The 26,627-nt window shown below is 44.7% G+C and overlaps 1 protein-coding gene across 16 annotated transcripts in view; it reads right to left on the reverse strand.

The window, feature by feature from the left end:
• Positions 1-26,627, reverse strand: part of LOC106585259 (ankyrin-1) — a 178,871-nt gene that overhangs the window by 51,559 nt on the left and 100,685 nt on the right. For 8 of the 16 annotated variants that reach the window (XR_006761722.1, XM_014171272.2, XM_014171281.2 and 5 more), the window contains exons 2-4: positions 5,283-5,384; positions 1,433-1,531; positions 421-609 (exon numbers count right to left, since the gene is read on the reverse strand). Coding sequence is in view for 13 of the 16 variants with exons in the window: in XM_014171272.2 (XP_014026747.1) it covers positions 421-609; positions 1,433-1,531; positions 5,283-5,384 (390 nt within the window). In the remaining 3 variants the exon portion in view is untranslated. Of the gene's footprint in view, positions 1-49; positions 301-420; positions 610-1,432; positions 1,532-5,282; positions 5,385-8,114; positions 8,507-8,579; positions 8,712-13,741; positions 13,891-14,716; positions 14,917-26,627 lie in introns of those variants that run through there. The other 8 variants (XM_014171276.2, XM_014171275.2, XM_014171277.2 and 5 more) reach the window with 7 other exon arrangements.

Below are 26,627 nucleotides of genomic sequence, written 5' to 3' on the forward strand. Positions count from 1 at the left end.
TTCTAAGATCATTTTGTAGGTTGTCTGTAATAATTCATAATTTACTTACATGTTATTAAATATCTGGGGGGAAAAATAAATGTCCCATTAGTTCAAACACTCCAGAATGGAAGGGAACTACCTAACATTTCATGACAAAAATACAAATCAAAATGCTGATGAAAAATGTCAGTTATAATCAAGCTTATGTTGAAATGGTATCTTAATTATTTTTAGTAATAACTGGCAGATGTGGCAAAGGAATGAGACTTTCATGTTTCATGTCTCAGTTGAATTTCTTTGAATTAAATTATACTTCCTTTAATTCAAATTCAAATTTCAATTCGTGGGTTGAATCGAAATACATTCCGAAATTCAGACCCCAAACCCTGAGTTCCATGCAGTATAATGCAGCATAACTGTATTATAACTGTATCTAACTGTATGTGTATCCGTTGTGGCTGGTGGCTCTTCTGCAGGAGGTTCTGCCAGTGGGGTCGGGGTCTCCTCTGACACTGGTGGGGGTCTCACCTGGGACTGGGCATTGATGTTGGCCCCGTAATTTACCAGCTCTGCCACCACTTGCTCCTGCCCAGCCAGGGCAGCAATGTGCAGAGCTGTGTTGCCTTTCTGTGGAGGCACAGGACAAGAGAAGACATGAGACATAGTGTTTGTATGAAAGCATCTAAAGTAGTGTGGTACTTGTAAGTAGTAGTACGCTTTAATACCGTAAAACTTCAATTCATAGCCCATGCGTTTATTTGCTTAAATCACTGAACACAACAGGCTAGGTGTCTATTTCCTTAATGCACACAGCTTTTGCTCATTTGCGAAGTTAATTGTTTTAATTCTAGAAATCTAATCAATTTCTTAATTTCCTGCGGTAATGTGTTATCATTTACACACTGTGTCACATTTCTTTTGTCTTATTTTGCCTTTATTTAGGAAAAAATTACTTATTTGACATAATAATTATTCTCCTCTTTAATTGTGCATTTTCACCAGTTCTTACTTTCACCAGAGGTCGATTGGCAGATTTCTGGGGGTCTGTACTCCCGAAGTCGTTGACTTTTTTTTGTGCCTATCAGTTAGCTAGCAGTTCTCAGCTGTTAGCAGTCACTGGTTAGCAGTTTCTTACTGGCGATAAAAACGGATGATTGCCATAATTTTTTTACTGAATTGTAACAAATCAAACATTAAATCTTCTAAACAATTCATGGTAATTCATGGTAACCTCGTTAGCAATTAATTTAGACCCAGCATTTATTTGAAACAGCCGTTGATCTGCTGACCTGTATGCTGTTGCCCGGCTATTTGAGACTCAGCGTTTAACTGAAGTTTTACGGTAAGTAGAATCATTTGAGTATGCAGTATATTGTACTTTGGTGGTGGCATAGGCTTTGTGGAGTACATGAGTGGTAATGTGGTATAGTGCAGGAGGTTGTGGGAGTACCTTAGTCTGGGTTTCCACATCGATGCCTCCATGTAGCAGCTCCAGCACCATTTTAACGTGGCCTTCTTTAGAGGCCAGATGCAACCCGTTGAGCCCATTCTGAGGGAGGAGAGAGAGAAGAGGAGACCTCACACTGTAGGGTCCCTAACACACACTGCACACACAGAACTAAAAAACACAGACCTTTGGGCCTCCATCACACACTCCGCTCTCACACACCATAATCACACCAACAAGTCAGAACCCAGACACTGAACGCAATCTCACACAGCACCCTGAGACACACCAAAAGATCAGATCCCCAGACAAGAACTGCTCTGCTTATTATACAGCTCTTCCTAGATGTATAAAATGCTAAAGTATGTAACTGAGTCCAACTGTACCGTATGGTCAAGACAAACAGCCTCTACACATACAGCATCTACTAGAGATTAACAGTGCTCAGTTAGCAATAACAGTGGCTGGAATTATGATGATGATGATGGTGAGGAGGAGGAAGAGGATGGGAGGGGGATGGCAGGCCGGTGGTCTCGGGGCTGGGAAGAATACGAGCTGTGTGAGATAGGTCTGACCTCACACAGCCTTCCTTCAGTGACACAGGACATGTGAGGTTGGACCTTTCCCACACCACTGATATTATTCCTCTGAGTGGAGAGACCACAGCACACCATCACTCTACTGCAGACTGGAGGGGCGGGGGGGTGGGGCGGGGGGAGCAGAGATGGGAAATGGAGCATGAGGGATAAAGAGAATGACAAAGGAGGGGGGGAAATAAGTAGAGGGCTTAAGAGAGAAATAACTTGAGGGGTTATGAGGGTGTGAGGAGAGGAGGGTTGAGGAGGAAGGGGGAGGGAGGTCGGTAGGGAGGGAGGGGAGGGAGAGAGGCAGTGCAGCTGGGTGGTCGGTGAGCTAGCCCATGGCAGATGTATCTACTCAGACTGGGTACAAGAGACACGACTGCCACAGCCAAGCCTCCACCGAACCTCCATCAGGCTGACCCCTCACTCTGCACAACAACAACACACTGGGAGACACACACACACAACACATTACCAATATCACATCCAATTTCACAACCACACTCAAAACACTTGAGACAATTCCAAAACACTAATACAGACTTGGTTTGAAATGACACACATTGCATTATACATGATTTGAAGGAGAATGGCTGTCAATGGTAACCTGAGACTGCAGATAAAATGTACTGGTTATGGCTGTAGGGTTCCTGTTTGTCCACAGGGTGTCTCTCTTCAGCAGCCTGAGGTCTCGTTACACCTACTTGTATGCATGTATTGAATCCTATGTTCGTTATGAGCGTTTAACCTGGGAATGTGTTTGATGCTAATCTTGATTGTAGCATTAGCGCTGGCAGCATTATAGAACAGAGGTAGAGTGTTTAGCAAACCATGGCTAAGCTGGCCTAATGAGCTGGAGAATCACACACACACACACACACACACACACACACACACACACACACACACACACACACACACACACACACACTGCTGCCCTGTTTGTATGGCCTATAGGCAACCTCATCCCCCTCACGGCGTAGTTGTCTCTGGCCACCATGGGAGCAGCCATCAGGGTAAAGCAGGCAGGATGGAGGAGATGGGCCTGAGGAGTAACCCCTACCCTATTTAACACCTTCCCCCGAATCCCCCTATTCCGTACCTGTCACCTACTACAGAGAGACTGGCTACCTGGGCCTCAAAACACACACACACACACACACACACACACACACACACACACACACACACACACACACACACACACACACACACACACACACACGCAGTCCAGACATATCATACAAACACACACACATATTGCACACTTAAATCTTACACAGTAATTCACATTCAAGACAAACAATGATATACAGTACATACAGTCAGGGACAATCCACACAGCAGGTATTGGAGCAGAGCAGAACAGAACACACTGTACACTGAGTTGGACCCAGAGCCAAGACAGATATTCTGCTGGCTGATATCACATCAAACACATTCCAAGCCAAGAGAGAGACGATGGATGAGTCCAAAATGGAACCCTATTCTCTATGTAGTGCTATTGGCCCTGGTCAAAAGTAGTGCATTTTGAAGGGAATTATTACATTTACCTGACACTCTTATCCAGAGTGACTTACAGGAACAATTGGAGTTAAGCGCCTTGCTCAAGGGCACATCGTTAGATTTTTCACCTAGTTGGCTCAGGGACTCAAACCTTTCGCTTACTGGCCCAATGCTCTTAACCACTAGGCTACCTGCTGCTTCATACGGTGCCATTCAGGATGCAGTCAATCACCTCAGTCCAACAGAGAGGATCATTACATCAGTGGTGTACCGCTTTTCATTTGAAACATCTATGGTATAGTTTCTCTAAAACTGACTGGCTAGCTAGCTAACAAACATACATTGCAGATAAATTCTTAAAATGTATTATTTTACACAACATCCAATCACAGCACTGGCAAACCATGGTTGACCAAAATGGCGGACCTTTATCCCATCATAAGAAGGTTCATGTCTAGGGTTGCAAAGGGAGGGTAAATTACTGTAAACTTTCAAAATGTACCAGTAAACTATCAGAATTTTGGTATCTTTCAAGGATTTTCTGTAATCTATCACAAGACATTTAGGGGCCCTTTTGGGTTTACTTCAGATTATCAGAGGGATCTGTAATTATCTCTGGCCCTCTCTCTGGCCTTATCACATCTAAAATATATGAAATAATTACATAAGATTCTTTTAAAACAGAAAATGGAATGACAAAGCATTGTCCTACAGTAAATATAAACCATCAACTTACTGAATGGTGTTTAATATCAGGGTTTCAGCATGAAATATCCTTTCTATTTTTTTTTTTTACACGCTTTTATTTATTTTACAATGTCCATATTTGTTGTCAATGTCTTAGCTTCAAACTGGTGGCGTGCAGTACACCAGTGCATTACATCCATCTCACAGTAACACTCAGCATTTTATCAACATAAGAGTTTCTTAGATTGCTTCTGTAACATGTGTTTGTGGCATAACCTACAAGTCAAATCAAAAATCAAATCAAATTTTATTGGTCACATACACATGTTTAGCAGATGTTATTGTGGGTGTAGCAAAATGCTTGTGTTTCTAGCTCCGACAGTGCAGTAATATCCAACAAGTAATATTTAATTCCACATCATATACCCAATAAACACAAATCTAAGTAAAGGAATGAAATTAAGAATATCTTAATATATGGACGAGCAATGTCAGAGCGGCATAGACTAAGATACAGTAGACTGACTAGATTTAGAGTTGCACTGCATTGGAAGATAAAAAAACATGAATGTTAGCCAGTGACTCTAAAATATTCTTCCCCCTCTCTCTTGCCATTTCCTGCTCTTCCATGTTTTATCTTTCCCTCTATCCATTCCTGCTCTCCCTTCATAACACTGCATCTGAACTTTGCTGATAAGACTCTTCCTGTGTATGTGTGTGTGTGTGTGTGTGTGCTCGCGCTGTTGTTTTGACATGGTCTGAAAGATGACTCATCTTTATTTGACCTAACGTGCCTATACAGTAGCTAACTTGTTTTCATACTTTTATTCATGCATTATCCTAGCGCTGCAGTATGATGACGCAACATTGTGAAATACTAGTTCCACAGCCAACGTAAATGAACAAATGAAATGAAAGAGTGTAATAAATCAGTTCCATTAGCTGATTGAGACTTTTACAAACAGGAAGGCTTTGATTGATCCTGGTGAATCCAAAATGAATCTCAGAGTTTGGAGACATGTATTAATGTACTCTCCACAAGCATTTTGATTGGCTACCGGGCCTTGCAGCTCTCTCACCTGATTGGCTGTGTTGATGTCTATGCCGTTCTTTATATGGTCGATGGCCTTGTCCATGTTACCAGAACGAGCCGCCCGCAGAAAACTAGTGACAGCATCAGCCTGAGGGAGAGAAAGGGGAGATATAGAGGGGGGTGAAGAGAGGCACAGAGAGTTTGGAGAAGGAGAGGTAGGTGTAAGGGAAGACAGAGGGAGATGGAGAGATATGTATATTATTGTCAGAAACCTTCCTTCAAATCAAAACCACACAAAGTCAAAAGACACACAGACAGTACAAGACTATAAATGCTTTCCATTGGTGTTTCCTTCATCTCCCTCCACGCTGTTATTGAACAAGATAGGACAGTTGGGCCAGCCCCCTCCCATTGGCCAATCAGAAGCAGGCCTGGCAGGCTGGGGACCCTAAAGGAGGGGGTGCAGGTGATTTGCATCCACATAAAGACAGACAGAGCCTCTGTCCCAGGCTCCATCCCCGTCCCCCTGAACTAGCTGTGTCCCAAATGGCACCCTACAGTATTCCCTACATAGGTTTCTGGTCAAAAGTAGGGAATGGGGTGCCATTTAGGATGCAAACCGTAGCCTCATTCTGAGCCTCTCACATCTGAGACTTGCTTTACCTCTGCACATACAGTAGGTGATAAGACCGGGGGACACGCTGGTGTTCTGGTGTGTGTCTGCTCTGCCCAGTGCTCTGGCTGGCAGTCTGGCTGGTGTTCTGGTGTGTGTCTGCTCTGCCCAGTGCTCTGGCTGGCAGTCTGGCTGGTGTTCTGGTGTGTGTCTGCTCTGCCCAGTGCTCTGGCTGGCAGTCTGGCTGGTGTTCTGGTGTGTGTCTGCTCTGCCCAGTGCTCTGGCTGGCAGTCTGGCTTGTGTTCTGGTGTGTGTCTGCTCTGCCCAGTGCTCTGGCTGGCAGTCTGGCTGGTGTTCTGGTGTGTGTCTGCTCTGCCCAGTGCTCTGGCTGGCAGTCTGGCTGGTGTTCTGGTGTGTGTCTGCTCTGCCCAGTGCTCTGGCTGGCAGTCTGGCTGGTGTTCTGGTGTGTGTCTGCTCTGCCCAGTGCTCTGGCTGGCAGTCTGGCTGGTGTTCTGGTGTGTGTCTGCTCTGCCCAGTGCTCTGGCTGGCAGTCTGGCTGGTGTTCTGGTGTGTGTCTGCTCTGCCCAGTGCTCTGGCTGGCAGTCTGGCTGGTGTTCTGGGGTAGTAGGGTGTGTGTTTAGTGAATGCTCTTGCTCAAGGTCTAGCACATGCCGTGGTCCTGTTAAGTCTCTGTTTTGTTTGTGTCTGGGGGCTTCATGCCTCTCTCAGACAGGGGTGCTGAAACAGGATCACTCATGCGGCATGAGAGAGAGGGAGAGACAGAGAGAGGGACATGGGGAGAGAGAGAGAGACATGGGGAAAGGGGAAGAGAGAGAGAGGGAGCGGTAGAGAGAGAGCGGTAGAGAGAGAGGGAGAGAGGGAGAGGGAGAGAGATGGAGAGAGAGATAAGAGAAAAGGGGGTAGAGATAGAGAGAGGGACATGAGGAGAGGGACATGGGGAGAGGGGAAGAGAGATAGAGATGGAGATGATGAGAGAGAACGAGCGAGGGAGATGAGGAGAGAGAACGAGCGAGGGAGACGAGGAGAGAGAACGAGAGAGGGAGATGGGGAGAGAGAGAGGGAGAGTGGGAGATGGGGAGAGAGAAGGGGGGGAAGAGTTGGATGAGGGAGAGAGGGTCTACTGCGGCAAACCCTCCTTCCCCCACCATTAGTCTATCTACAGTATATATCGCTATCAATTATTCCCACACTCCTCAGGCCTCATTTGCTCAATGTCTAGGTCGTTACATGTGGTATCACTCCGTCTGTCCAGCTCTCATTCTCCTTCGCTCATCCCTATTTTTCTCTCTGGTTTCTGACCAAAGCATGGCCAGGGATTAATCAACGTGAATAAGATCGTGAGCAACCGTCATACCACTTTTTGTGATCCGAAGTCCCAGCCACCTACAGAATTACAAACACACACAAAAACATACACACTGCACATATTGGTTAGGCTTAGAAATGAAAATACATACCCACCCAAGCAAGTGCGACCACACACAGTGACTCAAAAATGTGTTCAACACAAGTTACACAACACACACTGCCACAGTGACATTGGCCCCCATTCAGTAGTGACTGGAACTGACCCTCCTTTGAGACAGTGGTAACAGAGAGAATGAGGACCCACATGCCCAAGCCGTGGGCATGGCAACTAATGATGCAAACCCTCACCCCTCAACGGAGCACTAGTGCAAGTGGTGCAGCTCTGTGCAAAGAAAAGACTGCCTAAAAAAGAGAGGGAGGGAAAGAGAGGGGATCACTGAGAAAGTGAGAGAGCTATATTCAGCAGCGAATCTTTCAGAGCATTTCCCTGCGACAGACCGGTAGGCCTTTGAGTGTGGTAGCTAACTCCACAGCCTGAGCACAGACAACCACTTCTCTCTCAGCCACTAGATTAGAGATTCGTCAAGGAAAAAGTCACAATGTTTCCAACTTTCTACTTAAGAGTTCATGTAATCTTGTTTAACACCGCTCCTTCCCAGTTAAAGTAAAATCCACAGTGCTTTCTGGGAAATGTAGTTAGTCTAAGAGAACTAAGTGACCTACCTGTTCCTAAAAGTATTCCCTCCACTTGATCATCCTTGCGTTCCATCACTTTTCTCCTCATTCCTTAACCATCTCCATCTGTCTGTCAACACCCTCACACTGTGACTCTGGAAACTCTATGCGAGACCTTTACTTTCTCATGTACAAGACCTTGAACAATGCACACTCACACAGACATGCACATATACATATTCAAAACGTATAAAGACTTACGCATGCACTGTCCTTTTATAACCACACTAAAGACAGTTTTGATCAACTGCTGTCCCATGTGGAAAGTTGAGGCTGAGACAGTCATCTTGGAGTGAACACCAAACGGCACTTAGCACTTGTTAGCACTTAAAGCTGATTTATGGTCAATCCAGTCTGTATTGGCCACACAGCATTTTTCTGCGATGCGGGCCTCTGCAGCAGTCAGTGCATTCCTACTTCTTGCGCTTCGCAGAACAGAACAGAGCTATTGTGAAGGAATTTGTCAAAGGAAGATGTGGTACGGAGGTTGATTTGGCATCAGCAAGCCTCCGGAGGCTCCGCAATTGCGTCACACCCTCTGTATGGAGCCTCCGGACTGTCTTTTAGCAAGCTAGTTATCTATGGAAGATAAACAGCAAGGCTATATGATTGTATAAGCAGCCAGTGTTGTGTGCCTCTCTTTCAGTTCCCCAGTCAGTTACTCACAGTGACAGAGTTGTCCTGGTCAGCCATGGCCTCTTTCCTCTCTGGCCTTTCCTCTAATGGCCTACTCTGTCTCTCCCACTGTGAGAAAGGCGATAGCCCCCAAATCCCCTCCCTCCAGCCTTCTTCAGTACAACAAACTGACCCCCCTAATACAACCCAATCACTCTCCCTGTCGTACCCACAAACCCACAAACCCACCTGTTACCAGGGTTAAGATTACCGTAGCGGGGTACCCTCCTCCCAGAAATAGATACTCATATGTGTGTGTGTTTGTGAGTGTGTGCGTGCGTGCATGTGCACAGACGTGTAGAAACCTACTTAGCCTCAAATATATGCTGTCCACATACATATAGCTGGTCAGAGAGTAATTTGTTTGATGGTGAGTGTTTGTGTGTTCACTGCCATGGTGACTCAGAGAACATCTTTTCACCACTGAGCAAAAATAGCTGAAGACACAACACACACACACACACACACACACACACACACACACACACACACACACACACACACACACACACACACACACACACACACACACACACACACACACACACACACACACACACACACACACACACACAAACTTGACCTTCTGGAATGCACTCCTACAAGGTGGACATCGGCCAACTTGGCCCAGGTCAGGCAAAGTTCAGATGTCAGAGGGTGATTTCAGCACAGGGAAAGTACAGAAGTCTGACATGATCTATCCCTACACTAACAGTAGCCCTCCATGTCAAGGTCAATAACTTGGTTGAATGTCAATTACACAAGTTGTTCACATTTTTACTGTTCACTACAGTGTGTTTATGTTGCTGTGTATCTGGCCTCTCTACTGTACATGAGTAAGATAGTATGGACTGTAGTGGTGGGTGTTAGGGAGAGGTACATGTCTGGTGCAGTCAGATAAGAGTGGAAGGGGCACTCTGTAGGCCACACCCAAACCCTGCCTGCCAGACTTCCACAGAGTAACACCACTCTCAGTGTAAACAAACTTTACTCGCTCATTATCCTGTCTGACACAAATCCACACACACAGACACGAATGAACAAACGCACACGCACACAATCCTCTATTGTCTTGTAAATCCTCATGCTTATCTTAACTAACCCATTCTGATGGAGATGGAGGTGGGTCTAGCTCAATGATTTATATATACACTAGATGACTGATAGCGCATTGGGGTTAAAGCCGCCGCTCCTCCATCTCCACCTATTCCACTCCAGCCATTAGCACAAGCCTGTCCAACATCCTGTGTTTGGAAGCTACATTCATTTTATTACAAACACCTTAATGCATACTTAAAGATTATACTATGTGAACTAAACCAAAAAATAGACCATAAAAAAAAAAGAAGCATTTTCCTTAAAGTATCATTTTGCGAGATTACTAATGTTACTATCCCCACTACACCAAGAAAATACATTTATTTGAAATACTGTAAAATTCCATTCATTCCCATAGAGGATTGCTCCTACTGGGAAGTGTCAATATGGCTGATCGGTGGCTTCAAAACACCATAGTGCCCTCAAAGCTCATCAATAAGCTAAGTAGCCTGGGACTAAAAACCTCCCTCTGCAACTGGATCCTGGACTTCCTGACGGGCCGTCCCCAGGTGGTAAGGGTAGGTAACAACACATCTGCCACGCTGATCCTCAACACGGGTGCCCCTCAGGGGTGCATGGCCGACGACTCCAACACCCTCATTAAGTTTTCCGACGACACAACAGTGGTAGGCCTGATCACCAACAATGATGAGACAGCCTATAGGGAGGAGGTCAGAGACCTGGCAGTGTGGTGCCAGGACAACAACCTCTCCCTCAACGTGATCAAGACAAAGAAGATGATTGTGGACTACAGGAAAAGGAGGACCGAGCACCCCCCCATTCTCAACGACGGGGCTGTAGTGGAGCAGGTTGAGAGTTTCAAGTTCCTTGGTGTCCACATCACCAACTATCATGGTCCAAGCACACCAAGACAGTCGTGAGACAGAGAGCACGACAATGCCTATTCCCCCTCAGGAGACTGAAAAGATTTGGCATGGGTCTTCAGATCCTCAAAAGATTCTACAGCTGCACCATCGAGAGCATCCTGACTGGTTGCATCACCACCTTGTATGGCAACTGCTTGGCAATACTGAGGGTAGTGTGGACGGCCCAGTACATCACTGGGGCCAAGCTTCCTGCCATCCAGGACCTCTATACCAGGCGGTGTCAGAGGAAGGCCCTAAAAATTGCCAAAGGCTCCAGCCACCCAAGTCATAGACTGTTCTCTCTGCTACCGCATGGCAAGCAGTACCGGAGCGCCAAGTCTAGGTCCAAAAGGCTTCTTAACGCTACTGCTACTCTCTGTTTATTATCTATGTATTGTCACTTTACCTCTACCTAAATGTACATATTACCTCAATTACCTCGACTAACCGGTGCCCCCACACATTGACTCTGTACCGGTACCCCCTGTATATAGCCTCACTACTGTTATTTTATTGTTGCTTTTTTGTATTTTTTTTTACTTCAGCTTATTTTAGTAAATACTTTCCTAACACTTATTTTTCTTAAAACTGCATTGTTGGTTAAGGGCTTGTAAGTAAGCATGTCACTGTAAGGTCTACACCTGTTGTATTCGGCGCATGTGACAAAAACAATTAGATTTGATTTGAAATCCTCTCAATCGCCAATACATAGTATCAGCAATCCAGGGTTTGTTTACATCATTGGCCTAGCTCCTATAAGCCCTAGAGAGGACAGTGATGTGGGACTGGCTGGGGTTAGTGGAGCTACATCATCAATCACCCTCTACTGTTCTATTACTGAAATTTTACTGTATGGAAGGAGAGACAATAACCTGCAGCATGTCATCATTAGCATCACAGTACACTGTAATGCTATGGGTATCCCATTGTCCTTAGGCTCTGTACACTGACGCAAACACTGTACCTCTTGTCTCTCTCTCTAATCCTCACATTCTTCACTAATTCTACCCAGCTTTCCTTCCTCTTCCTTTGTTTGCCCCGTCTCATACAATCCTGTCCTCCATTCCCCCTATATTTTCCCCCTCTTGTCATTGCTTTCTCTCCTTCTCTCCCTCCCTGACTCTCTCGCTCAGTGTTCTGGTGCTGCGGCAGACAGTATGACATCACCGCCGAGCTGGTGTACTGCAGTGTGTGTGTGTGTGTGTGTGTGTGTGTGTGTGTGTGTGTGTGTGTGTGTGTGTGTGTGTGTGTGTGTGTGTGCGTGCGTGCATGTGCATTATGAGTCCCAGGCGTAGTCTCAACAGTAAGGGATTACTGTCGCTCAGTATCTAGTAGTAGGTGTGAAACCACGGCACAAACGTCACTCTGTGTGTGTTTGATGACATGCTATAAAAGTGACGGTTCTACTTGAAGCCCTGGATGACAGGACAGTGTGAGGCTGCAGTTAGGATAGGAAGGAGGAGCAGTGCACGGAGGCAGTATAGAGCTGCCTGGTCTCAGGCTATTGTTCCGCCAGGGATAGTGACTGGGGCTCGGCCATTGATCTCGAGGAAGCCCACTCCCTCTCCTATGGTTTCATGGATCTGTGTGTGAGGCTGATACGGGCATCTAACCACTAACTAATGAAGAAACCAGCTATGAGTCTGCACTACGGATAGCCTGAACTACACAGCTCCCCCGTCAGGGAATTAACGCGAGGAAGCGTGTGTAGAACACACACACACCCACACACACGGCACATCACAAATTTGCCGGCACAACACCAGATGCAGATCATACATATCTGAGATGCCACCCCAGCTATTTGTGCACCAGCAGAAAGGTGCCAATAAGGGGTTTTACATGTCGTATATGACAAGCTCAAATCCAGCACATAATAATAACTGTTGTAGTACAGCTATAGCATCCTATCTAGGGCCACAACATACATGCGCTGGATATTCCTGCAGAGACATCTTAAACAGCGATTCCATTTCCCTCTTTTGCTGACTTGTATTTGTTCTGGATATTGATTTTCTTTCCCTGCCTCCCTCCCTCCCTCCCTCCATTTCTGCCTATTTGAGCTAGCTGCAGAGTGAACGTGCTGTTTCCGGTCAGGGTGGTGGTGTTGTGGTGAGGAGCCAGTCAGACAGAGACCCCCAGGGACTCTATGCTCTGGACACACAGGAACCAACCTGGCCGAGCAATTACAACCGCTCACTCAACACAGTCTATATGTCTGTCCGTCTGCTTCCAGCTATACCCTCTGATCAAATGCGGATAATAACGGTTTACATTCTCACACTTCCTATATCTTTCTGGGGGAACCATAGAAATAGAGAGGGGATTGTATACAGAGTGAGAGAGACTGGAAGGAAGAGAGACAATAAGCATTCCTCATGTGTACTACTGTGTAGTTACACTATCATTACTATTGGTAACAAGGATGCAATTATATGGCATCAACTAGAGAGCGCTAATAAGTCCCATGGTTGCAATAGACTTGTTCTGTAATTGGGTTAACAGCTAGCAATGTAGTCACTGTGGGGTTACACTATAGAGTGAGATCAGAACCAAGAGAGTTAGTGAGTGAGGTGTGTAGAGAATTCAGTGGGAGTCTGAGCTGTCATCTGTGAAATCAAACAGAAGCACAGTCAGTGGATCTACAGCTTTGATCCGACTATCGCTGAATGCATCTCTATACTGACGTTTCAATACGGCTGCAGCATTGAGCTCTTTTGAACGATGTGTGTGTGTGTGTGTGTGTGTGTGTGTGTGTGTGTGTGTGTGTGTGTGTGTGTGTGTGTGTGTGTGTGCGTGCGAGCGCTGCGCGCGTGAAAAAGAGAGACAGACAGAGGACCAGAGTGAGTGAGAAGGGCTACTTGATCAGATACAGTAACAGTACAACATGTTTAGCCCACTCTCACAACTATCAACAATGCACATACTTTGGAGCGTTCAAATTTCTTAAGGTCGCATCATCTGGCACTTCACAGCATCCTTAACCAGATGATAATCGCTGTAGCTGAAATCTCTTTCTACACAGCAATCTCACTGGCTATACAGTATACAGACAGAACACCTTAGCTCTCTGTTGTGTGTCTTTGAATCTACATGCTCCCTAAATTAGCATTATGTAGGAGCTTCACTGAAGCCAAGGTCAAATAATGTAGCTAATGAGATCAGTGTACTGATCATCAATGTACTTACCACCCCCACACAACAGACAGCCCACAACAGGACATCACATTACAGATAGACTAAAAGAAGTCACAACACAAGGAGTGTTACAGAACAGGACACGCACCCCTCACACACACACACACACACCCCTCACACACACTTCTCATGCACACACTCCTAATCGCAGACACACATGCACCGTTACTCCCTAATATACTCCCAAACAACCAGATAGACTCTCTTTCCTGCAGAGATCTGTAGTTGCTATGGGACACCAAATACTATGAATGTTATGGACAGAACATGAACAGACAGAAGTTCTGTTTTGAGAGAGTTAAAGTTAAATAATTCACTCAACGTTCTGCCACTGTTGTTCTATTCTATTCGATTGAAAACTGAACTGAAAGATGAATCTGTTTAATATGAGACAGACGTCATCAGGAGACTTCAATATGGAACAGAGAAGTGTGTTTTCACGGTGTCTCTCAAACAACCCTCTCTTTACTCATCATCTCCATTTCCTCTATCCTTCACTCCTTTTCTCACTCCCTTTCTCTGTGTGACAGACAGAGACATGGACAGATTCATTAGCGAAGGGAAGACCAAATAGAGAGAGGGAAGCGAGGGATAGGCCTCCAAATAGTTCATGTGGAGAGAGAGAAACAGAGAGCAGCGTGGTGAATGGCACTGAACAAGCTGTGAATCTAATCTGAATGATGACCTAGGAAAGTAAATGGATTAAAATAGAAGGATAGTCTAATCAAAGTTTGCAGTAAGATGATACAGATGGACAGATGGGGAGCATTTAGGTTAGTTAGGGATCACAACATGGTTAAACTGTAGTAAAAAAAAAAACAGAGCAGACAGATAAACCCACAGACAGACTGGCAGAGAGTCAGTAGCATGACAGAGAGAGGATAGAGTGAAAGAGAGAGTGAAGAGATTAGAGTGCTGAAAGAAAGAAGGGGACAGATATTGGAACACAATCCAGTTTCTACTCACTCCACAGGTGATGATCTTGGCCGGCATGCCTGTTGGCCCTCCAGTCCCTCTCCGCTTTTCTCTCTTTCTCTCTGTCTCTCTTACACACACACTCACACACTCTACTATCGTTCCCTTGCCCCCAGAGAGTGTGACACACACACTTGAGTGCACAGGGCCCGTCCAGGGGGAGGGGACAGGAGGGGAGGCTGGGGGTGAGGGGGGCCAGGGGGTTTATCTCTGGAGGAATGCTGCCTGTATCTAAAGACACACACACACACACACTCATCAACAAATATGTTCCCCTCAGTCTCACACTGTGTCGCCTCTCCCACTACCTCTCCCTGTCTCTCTTTCTTCATGCCACTTTCCCTTTACTGTCTCCCTCTACTCTCCACCAGCTCCCCCTTCATTCTCTCTCTTTCATCCCCAGGTTGATCCCTTCTTTTCTGCTGTCCCCCCTTCCATACATGTCTCCCCACATCTCTCTGTCCCTCCTGTATTTTTTGTGACAGCCAGACAATAAAAACAATTCTCGGGCCAGGCATTTCCCAAAAGGCGTGGTGTTTCGGGTGGAGAAAGCCTGTGCTGTGTGAGCAGGTCTGTTCCAGTCTGTAGAGTGACTTAGCGCCCAGCGGGTGGGGGGGCATTTACGCTGCCATTGCCCTGTGACAATGGGCCAGACGCACGGGGCGGGGGGAGGGACCAGGGGGCGAGTCTCTCAAAGGGCCCTGCCTCTTTTAATAAAGCGTCTGTCATTCCCTGCCTGAAAAGGCCTCCTTTTCTCCCCCTCTCACCTCCTTTCTATCTCTCCTAGCTAAACGCTGGGAAAAGCATATTGCTGCCAAAACCATGCAGAGAGATAAATGCTTGTAGGAGCAGGGGATGAGGGGGGATGAGGGGGGTAGTAGGGGAGCGGTTGTTCCTCCTGATGGGGGGTTACACACCACTCAGTGTCACTGGACCGTGACCTGGGTAAAAACATCACGTGACTGGGTCCTGGTGTGTTATGTGGGTGAGAGTTTCCAGTGCCAACCACTACAGGGCAGGGGGCTGGAGATACTAATGTCTGTGAAGAGATGACAAATTACCCTGTGGTCCTCAGCTATAGAAGACAAATAAGCTCCTTTCATGATCTTAGTATTATCTAACAAAACTCTGCCACATCTAATATCCCCTGGCTCTGAGTCCAGTATGTAGGGGGAAGCTAAAGATGAGTGATAACATAGCAGGAATAACAGACTGACAACAGCTCTTCAGATCAGAGTCCAGACGTGGGAATGATGGAACCAGGCTGGTATCTGTCAAGAGCCAATGACGTTCTCTATTACGGAGAATTCTAAAACAGCACCAGTCTGCCTGGCCCACCCATAGCCATCACCCATTGCCAAACTTTAACCAAAGACTAGGCCTAGACTGGGGCAAAGAGAGACACAGAGGAACGAGCCACGAGCCATGACTCTCTGAATGTGTATGGGTCAGGACCAGGGTTATATGCTGTGATATACTGTGCTCTCCTGTATTGTGATGTGGCTGATTTAGGTTAGGGGCAGACGTGCCCTCTAGACCTCCCATCCTGCCCCCCTCGTTGGCAGGACAAAGCCCCTCTGTCAGTGCTCTTTAGGGCCACTGCCATCAGCGTGTGGAAGGCGCTTGTGGGGTTTTATTGCCTATTTCCTGTTGCTTCCTGAAATACTGGGGAGACTTCAAAAGGTGGTGGAGGAATCAACATCAACATGGACAAACTGTCATTCTGTCACACACACTCATACTTTGTCATACACACAGTCGCATGAACACACGAATGCAGGCAAACTCTGACAAGCACACACACACACAGACACACACACACACACACACACACACACACACACACACACACACACACACACACACACACACACACACACACACACACACACACACACACACAGGTTTTTTTCTGGATCAAAAAGGCTTATGTGGTGGGTGTGGCAGGTGGTGTGGAAGAGAGCTTAAGTCGGGCCTTCTGCGTGGCTGAATTTTAGACACATTTTCGGAGAAATGTTTGTATTTTTACAGCAGTTTCATGCAATTCTACAAATTTCTCCATGGAGCTGAGATAATTGTTTGCAGTTTTAAAGCTAATTTCCTGTGATTCTACATATTCTGCCATGGAGCTGAGATACTTTTATTCCGATTTAAAGCAAATTTCCTGAAATTCTACTCATTTTGCCATTGCTAATGCTGTTTTTTTTTTGCTCAAACATAATAAAATCTATACTGCCAATGTCATTGTTTTTGTAATTAAACATTTTCCCTGACTGTCTAGCTTTTATTTTGGTGATTGTTAGTTCTCAAAGATTATATTATAAAACATATATAGGTCCATTATCTTTTCTACATACTTTATATTCTGGTTTCAGTTGTTTAAGTTCACACTGAAAGTATTTATTATTCTTTTACACTGCAGAAAAATCCCTGCACGCACACACGCACACACACACACACACACCAGCATGGGGCCAACTCCTTAGCCTGGGCCTCAGCTCCTCACACACAGGACTAACACTGGGATAACACAGGACTGTTAGCTAACTGTTCATAAGAAGCTACAGGCCTTAAAGCGGGCTAACAGACCATTCCATGTCTAACACTAGACTAACACTGTGCTAACACAGACCTATGGCTGCGTCTACATAGGCAGCCCAATTCTGATATTTTTTCCACTAATTGGTCTTTTGACCAATCACATCATATCTTTTCACATCAGAGCCGATCTGATTGGTCGAAAGACCAATTAATGAAAAGAATATCAGAATTGGGCTGTCTGTGCAAACACAACCTAACTCGCACACATTGAACAAAGAATATACATTTTGGCCTATACTAAGCTACTGTGCCCCAATCACACCCGCAGGGTGAGAGACTTGCCTATAGACATGTAAAGACAACAACATAATGGACCTGTTTAACACAAGGAGGACATAGAAAATAGGAGAAAGACGAGACTAACGGAGAATGTATAGCCACAGGCAGCAATTGTTTTTGGGCAGGACCAGTGACCCATCAGTCTTTTTGAGTGGAGAGGTAGAGCAAGAGAGGACGAAAGGGAGAGATACTGTAGAGGGAGAGAGTGTGCTTTTGAAAGAGAGAGGGGAGAAGGGGGGAACAGAGCAACATCTCCCTACCCAATGGGCACAGATGTCAATTCAACATCTATACGTCTATTCCACGTTGGTTCAATGTAATTTGAAATGACTAATTTCATTGAAATGACATGGAAACAATGTTGATTCAACTGGTGTGTACCCAGTGTGTGTCCTTTTTAAAAATAATTTTTTCTTCCTTCGTCTGCTACGTGAGAGGGGCATCAGACAGAAATCTGGTGTCCTCCGTAATTATTGGGACAGTGAAGCATTTTTTCTTATTTTGGCTCTATACTCCAAAAGTTCAGATTTTAAATCAAATATTTGAGGGTATTTTCATCCATATCGAGTGAACTGTTTAGAAATCACAGTACTTTCTGTACATAGTCCCCCGTTTTAGGGAAGCATAAGTATTGGGACAAATTACTTATACACTGAGTGTACAAAACATTATGAACACCTGCTCTTTTCATGGCATAGACTGACCAGCTGAATCCAGGTAAAAGCTATGATCCCTTATTGATGTCACTTGTTAAATCCACTTCAAATCAGTGTAGATGAAGGGGAGAGACAGGTTAAAGAAGGATTTTTAAGCCTTAAGACATGGATGGGAGGTATGACATTCCTAGGATGCAATGTAATCATTGTGTGCTAGGAATATGATACCAAATACTAATCTTTTGACTTATATACACTTTTAAGTGAATTTGTCCCAATATTTTCGGCCCCCTTTTTGGACTATGTTCAAAAAGTGCTGTAATTTCTAAACGGTTCACCCGATATAGATGAGAATACCCTCAAATATATGATTTAAAATCTGAACTTTTGGAGTACAGAGCCTTTAACCTCAGAGTCATTGTATCATGTCAAATCCAAAGTGCTGGAGTACAGAACCAAAACAACAATGTGTCACTGTCCCAATACTTTTGTAGCTCATTGTAGCTACAAAAGCACAGAACATGGTCTCCCTGGTCATCGATCTCTCCTCTCCTTCCCTCTCTGTCTTTCGTCTTCTGACTGGCTGTGCTGTGGAGAAGGGAGGGGGGCATATCAGGGAGAAGAGAGGGGGAAAGAAACTGATGGAAAACGAAAATGAGGAGCTTGTGTGTGTCAGTGTGTGTCAAAATACTGTATGTGTGTGTGCGTGTATATAATTTATATGTGTGAGAGAAAGAGGGGGAAATTAGATGATGTTGGAAGGAGGGAGATTGGCATACATCATTGCAGTGCAGTACAGTCTATGCTGGCCCTGTTCTGTGCTGTAATAATAAAGTTATGTCCAGTGTTGGGGAAAAAACTCTGAAAATATAGTTTACCAAGCTACCAATTATTTCACACTGGAAGAAATTATGCTACCCCTATGAAACATGTAGTTTACTTAAACCTCTTAAGGATCGGACCCTTTTTTAAATTTTCGCTTAAAATGACATACCTAAATCTAACTGCCTGTAGCTCAGGACTTGAAGCAAGGATATACATATGCTTGATACCATTTGAAAGGAAACACTTTGAAGTTTGTGGAAATGTGAAATTAATGTAGGAGAATATAACACATTAGATCTGGTAAAATATAATACAAAAGAAAAAACATGATTTTTTTTGTATTTTTTGTTCCATCATCTTTGAAATGCAAGAGAAAGGCCATTATTTGACTTTGGACTCTAGGCGCAATTTAGATTTTGGCCACTAGATTGCAGCAGTGTATGTGCAAAGTTTTAGACTGATCCAAGGAACCATTGCATTTCTGTTCAAAATGTTGTATCGAGTCTGCCCAAATGTGCCTAATTGGTCAATATATACATTTTCAAGTACATAACTGTGCACTCTCCTCAAATAATAGCATGGCATGTTTCCACTGTACTAGCTACTATAAATTGGACAGTGCAGTTAGATTAACAAGAATTTAAGCTTTCTGCCCATATAAGATATGTCTTTGTCCTGGGAAATGTTCTTGTTACTTACAACGTCATGTTAATCACATTAGCGTATGTTAACTCAACCGTCCCGAGGGTGAAACACCGATCTGTATGGAACCTTAAGAGGTTAACTAAAATTACTTTTAAAAAGTTGTATGTTTCAAGTGAAAATTAGGCAGGTCTTATACTGAAAAAGAAAGGAAATTATAGCCTACTTCATCCATATTTTAATTTAGCCAAAAAAGTAGTGTATAGTTCCAGTAGTTAACTACACCTCTACATGGCAAATAAGTAATTAACTACTGGAAACACTACCAAGATTTGAATTTAGTTTAATTACCACCAAGCTACAGCAAAATGTAGTTAAAGAGATTCTCCAGTACTTTTGTATACTTTTTAGCCAGTAGTTCTGAAAGTAGCTCTCATGGGCCAAAAGTTGTCCCTGAAAATTGCGTACTACGTCACATATGTGACTCGTTTCAGGAAACTAAGCGTATGTCGCAAGTCACAACTTCACAGGAGAGGCATTTGAATGTTTATTTACATCTTTTATCAAAATGCATTTTTTGGCAGAAATGCCATCTTAAACATTTGAACTTTAATGTGCCTTAATAACAAACTTGTATGCCATCTGTATATATGAATACGGTTGTTAATTTACAAGCCTAGTTGGTTTAGCCACAGAAAAAGTTAGGAACCTTCCTGCTAGTCATGACTGGCTGAGATAATGAATGGGCTGGACATGCCTTGAGATGAGTTTCGGATTGGTCTGCCGTGTAACGGTGTTGTCACGGAAAAAGTTGACTGAGTTTTGAAATCAGTGGAATGTCTGGTAAAAGCAGAGTATGATAAGGAGATTAATTCAATTCTGGCGTTTGATTGCAAATGTAGAGGGAGTCGAAAAGAGAACACAGAACACTGTTGAGTAAAACACCTGTTTTAGGATTACATCTTAAAACTAAGGGCAACCATGGCACCCGTGACAGAGAGGGAGAAATATCTGATGATTCTTATGGCATTGCACAGGGTCAGTTTGAACCAGAGTGACTTGACACAATGGGTCAAGCAAGCTGTACAAACAAAACGGAAATGACACAAGACATATAAGGGGTTGCAGTCTGCTGAGAAGCATTCATCCATGTATACGGGTAAGAGTCTAGATACAGTTTCAGATGTTATACGTTTCTAATTTTGTAATAAAGTTGTTTTCATTTCAAGTTAAAGCTTACTGTTAGCTAGCTAGCTAATTTTCCCTAAACATCAGATACCTCCTAGCGGTCAGAGGATTAAATCACCTTGAGCTCAACATTTGAATGGACTGGAAAATAATGACAAACCACACATGATTTAATATCTAACTTTTTACCTCTGAAATATAGCTAACTGATTTCAGGCAAGTATTTTTTTAACCAGAAGACTAACCAACTTGTCAACTATTTAGTAAACACTTCAGATGCGATGTTGGTGTCTCTTTTTTGAACAAAATATAATGGATATATCTTGTTATTGAACAAAATATTAAGGTTGCCAATAACTGGGGACCATATGCTGATAATAGAGGACGTAATTTTTTTGCTAAACCGCGTATCAAAAAGCTGATAGTAGTAGTATTTCCACTGAAATGTCGAACATGCTAATTGCTAACCCTTTAGCTAACATTTTTACGACACCAATAATCACAAAACATTGATGGCTTGATCACAAGATAACACTGTTGAAGGTAATATATTTATAAACGCTGTTGAATATGCCGATAATACGGGGTGCTACGCTAGCTGACATTAGGTGGCTGGCTCGCTAGCTAGCATTACGTGTATGATCTGTGTAGTAATATTATCTCCGAAATTCATTTGCATTCTGGCTGGTCTAGCCGAACCAATGTCTGTTCACTTGGGCATGGCCACTGAGTGAGCATAAGTTTGCTTATGAAAACAATTCTCTCATTTAGAAGCTAAAATCACATTTCATCTTCTAACAAATAGTTTCATATTTAAACATTTAAATTGCACAACAATTCCATGTGAATCGGATAACTAGAATGTGTAGACTTTCCAAGATACAATTTATGTCGTCCTATCATCAGATATAATGTCCCAGACAACAACTGATCTGACATCATATACTTCAAGTACCAACGGACACTTTCAACTGGTTGAGAAAGGGAAATATTGTTCCATTCCCCAACCTTTTGATGTTACCATACTTTCTCTGTGGTAACACAGGGCTTTCCAAGAGTCCATTCTGTAGAGTGGAGAGAAAAGGGGGAAAGGTATTTATGGGGGGTCATAAACCTCACCCAACAGGGCAATGTCATGACAGTCCCCCTTTTCGATTATCCTGCAAGTTGCAAACCAACATAAAAATGACCGTGGATTGTCCTGGTTGTGGACCATCATTGTGGTCCCCCTCTGGTGGTTGACCCGGGTAGGGTTTCTGCGAATGAAGCAGGCCACTCCAAGGCTGGACAGCAGATGTCCAGTTGGTGATCGCTGTTGCGGTTACCCTCTGGTGGTCTACCTTGGTAGGTTTTCTGGAAGCTGCAAAGCACCACAGGAATGGCCAGGGGATGTCCGGGTTGGGGATTGACGTTCCGGACCTGTCATCTGGTCATCCATACTGGAAGATCTGGGCAGTAACTTAGGCAGCTGTTAACAACGCACACACATCATGAAATATATCATTACATTTCCTCTCAAACGAGCGGTGTTGTGGCACTAACTGATGGTTGTCTGGGGAAGTTGTTTATGGCTCGATCACTTCCTAAGTGTCAAAGAAAATGAAAGAAAATGAATAAAACGCCTAAAGAAAAGATACATACAAAATATAGTTATCACCTCTTAATCATCTAATTGGATAACGCAGGGAATAACCTATGGACTTCTGAGGATAAACTGGTGAGTACGGTAGCAATTTACACAGGCTAGCACTTTGCTCGGACCCTTAAGTGATCCTAGCATAAATCCTAATTGGATGTTCCATTGTACATGTGCGTTTATGCTTACACAAGCGTGCATGTCAAGGGTAGAAAACCAAGTATCCTGGTAGACTACAACTTGTTCAGAATTAGTCATTTTCAGGTCAATGCCTGGAGGTCAGTCAGAATTGGTGTTGAGGGAGTCTGTAGTGGTTTTACTACAAGTCACTGTGTCTTCCACAACTGTAGGGGCGATAGGTACGAAGAAGAAACCACAGAAACCAGATGGTGTAGCAGTGCAGACGTGGTTTGTTGTTTCTCCTGTGTACATTTTGTATTTTTCTTCTTTTTTGTAGATATTTCAATTTATTTTCACTCTTTTCCATTTTTAAATTAAATATACCTTCCGGTAACCCGCCTCACCCAATTGTGATACAGATCCGCTATTTTTAGAACCTCCATCAGAAGCTAGTCATCGGAAGCTAACCAGCTAATTAGCTACTAGCTATTTAGTCATTGTCAGCGACTGCTAGCGGCCTTTACCTTCTGCACAGACACCAGCCTGGATAATACTTGCCAGCCTCCCAGTATCGGACTGTTTTCTCCACTACAATGCCGGATTCCTGCCGTAAGCCCTGGACCATTACTCCTGATCCTCACAGCTAGCTAGCTTCCATCGAGTGGCCCAGCCCCAAAGCTAGCTCTGAGCCAGGCCCACCTCCCGGCCTGCTCAGTGATCACTCAGCTACACAGCTTTTGCCTCCCGGACTCTACCCCAACACGACTAGAATCCACTACTCCACCGGATTCTTGCTGTAAGCTCTGAACCTTTGCATCGGATCATTGCTGCTAGCTAGCTGCTACCGAGTGGCTATAGTGGCTAACGCCCCTGTCCCGGAGTTAGCACCAGTTAGCCGCGAGCCAGGCGCATCTCCCAGCTAGCAAACGCAATTACTACAGCTACAATACCTCTTTCGCCACCTGGCCTGGACCCTTTGTCGACACGGAGCCCAGCTGATCCACCACGACTGGTCTGCCGACGTAACTCCATCCGTTGTGCCCTCAACCGGCCTTTGCTGGACGTTGGAGCAGATGCTTCTACTAGCCCCGGCCTGCTAACTTTGAACGCTGTGTCTCCCGCTTGCTAATGTAGTAACGACTAAACAGTGGCTTCCCTGTTTCATCTATTGCTGTTCACTGGACCCTATGATCACTTGGCCACATAGCTGATGCCTGCTGGACTGTTCATTAAACATACTCCATTTTGTATTTTTTTTTGTTTATCTGTCGGCCCCAGCTTCAAACTCAGGCCCTGTGAGTAGTTAACTGACCCTCTCTGCCCATTCATCACCATTTTACCTGTTGTTGTCTTAGCTGATTACCTGTTGTTGTTATCTTAGCTGATTAGCTGTTGTTGTCTTACCCGTTGTTGTCTTAACTAGCTCTCCCAATCAACACCTGTGATTGCTTTATGCCTCGCTTTATGTCTCTCTCAAATGTCAATATGCCTTGTATACTGTTGTTAAGGATAGTTATCATTGTTTTAGTTTACTGCGGAGCCCCTAGTCCCACTCAACATGCCTCAGATACCTCCTTTATCTCACCTCCCACACATGGGGTGACCTCAACCAGCATAACTAGTGCGTCCAGAGATGCAACCTCTCTTATTGTCACTCAGTACCTGGGTTTACCTCCACCGCACCCTACCATAACATTGCCTGCATCTGCTATGGGTCCCCGGTCCCTGTTAAACGCTCCCTAAAACACTTCTGCGAGCAGGCCTTTCTACTCGACCTGGCCCGGATATCCTGGAAGGATATTGACCTCATCCCGTCAGTCGAGAATGCCTGGTTATTCTTTAAAAGTAATTTCCTCACCATCTTAAATAAGCATGCCCCTTTCAAAAAATGTAGAACTAAGAACAGATATAGCCCTTGGTTCACTCCAGACCTGACTGCCCTCAACCAGCACAAAAACATCCTGTGGTATTGGTTCCTGTGGCACTAGCATCGAATAGTCCCCGCGATATGCAACTTTTCAGGGAAGTCAGGAACCAATACATGCAGTCAGTCAGGAAAGCAAAGGCTAGCTTTTTCAAACAGAAATCATGTAGCTCTAACTCCAAAACATTTTGGGACACTGTAAAGTCCATGGAGAATAAGAGCACCTCCTCCCAGCTGCCCACTGAACTGAGGCTAGGTAACGCTGTCACCACCGATAAATCCCCGATAATCGAGAATTTCAATAAGCATTTCTCTACGGCTGGCCATGCTTTCCTCCTGGCTACACAAACCCCGGCCAACAGCTCCGCACCCCCCGCAGCTACTTGCCCAAGCCTCCCCATCTCCTTCACCCAAATCCAGATAGCAGATGTTCTGAAAGAGCTGCAAAATCTGGACCTGTACAAATCAGCTGGGCTAGACAATCTGGATCCTCTATTTCTAAAACGATCTGCCGCCATTGTTGCATCCCCTATTACCACGCTGTTCAACCTCTCTTTCGTATCGTCCGAGAACCCTAAAGATTGGAAAACTGCCACGGTCATCCCCCTCTTCAAAGGGGATGACACTCTAGACCCAAACTGTTATAGACCTATATCCATCCTGCCCTGCCTTTCAAAAGTCTTCAAAAGCCAAGTTAATTAACAGATCACTGACCATTTAGAATCCCACCGTATCCCACACCGCTGTTCAATCTGGTTTAAGAGCTGGTCACGGGTGCACCTCAGCCATTCTCAAGGTACTAAACGATATCATAACCGCCATCGATAAAAGACAGTACTATACAGCCGTCTTCATCGACCTGGTCATGGCTTTCAACTCTGTCAAACACAGTATTCTTATCGGCAGACTCAACAGCCTCGGATTCTCAAATGACTGCCTCGTCTGGTTCACCAACTACTTACATTTTACATTTACGTCATTTAGCAGACGCTCTTATCCAGAGCAACTTACAGTAGTGAGTGCATACATTTCATACATTTTTTTCTCTGTACTGGTCCCCCGTGGGAATCGAACCCACAACCCTGGCATTGCAAACACCATGCTCTACCAACTGAGCCACACGGGACCATCAGACAGAATTCAGTGTGTCAAATCGGAGGGCCTGTTGTCCGGACCTCTGGCAGTCTCTATGGGGGTACCACAGGGTTCAATTCTCGGGCCGACTTTTTTCTCTGTATATATCAACGATGTCGCTCTTGCTGCGGGTGATTCCCTGATCCATCTCTACGCAGATGACACCATTCTGTATACATCTGGCCCTTCTTTGGACACAGTGTTAACAAACCTCCAAACGAGCTCCAATGCCATACAACACTCCTTCCGTGGCCTCCAACTGCTCTTAAATGCTAGTAAAACCTTTCGCTGATGGCACCCGGACACCTGACTAGCATCACTACTCTGGACGGTTCTGACTTAGAATATGTGGACAACCACAAATATCTAGGTGTCCAGACTCATATTAAACATCTCCAATCCAAAATTAAATCTAGAATCGGCTTCCTATTTCGCAACAAAGCCTCATTCACTCACGCCGCCAAACATACCCTCATAAAACTGACTATGCTACCGATCCTCGACTTCGGCGATGTCATTTACAAAATAGCCTCCAATACTCTACTCAGCAAACTGGATGCAGTCTATCACAGTGCCATCCGTTTTGTCACCAAAGCCCCATATACCACCCACCACTGTGACCTGTATGCTCTCGTTGGCTGGCCCTTGCTACATATTCATCGCCAGGCCCACTGGCTCCAGGTCGTCTATAAGTCTTTGCTAGGTAAAGCTCTGCCTTATCTCAGCTCACTGGTCACAATAACAACACCCACCCATAGCACACACTCCAGCAGGTACATCTCACTGGTCACCCCCAAAGCCAACACCTACTTTGGCCGCCTTTCTTTCCAGTTCTCTGCTGCCAATGACTGGAACGAATTGCAAAAATCGCTGAAGCTGGAGAGTTATATTTCTCTC

This window comes from Salmo salar, chromosome ssa24 (assembly GCF_905237065.1).
Source record: "Salmo salar chromosome ssa24, Ssal_v3.1, whole genome shotgun sequence".
Taxonomy (NCBI): Eukaryota; Metazoa; Chordata; class Actinopteri; order Salmoniformes; family Salmonidae; genus Salmo; species Salmo salar.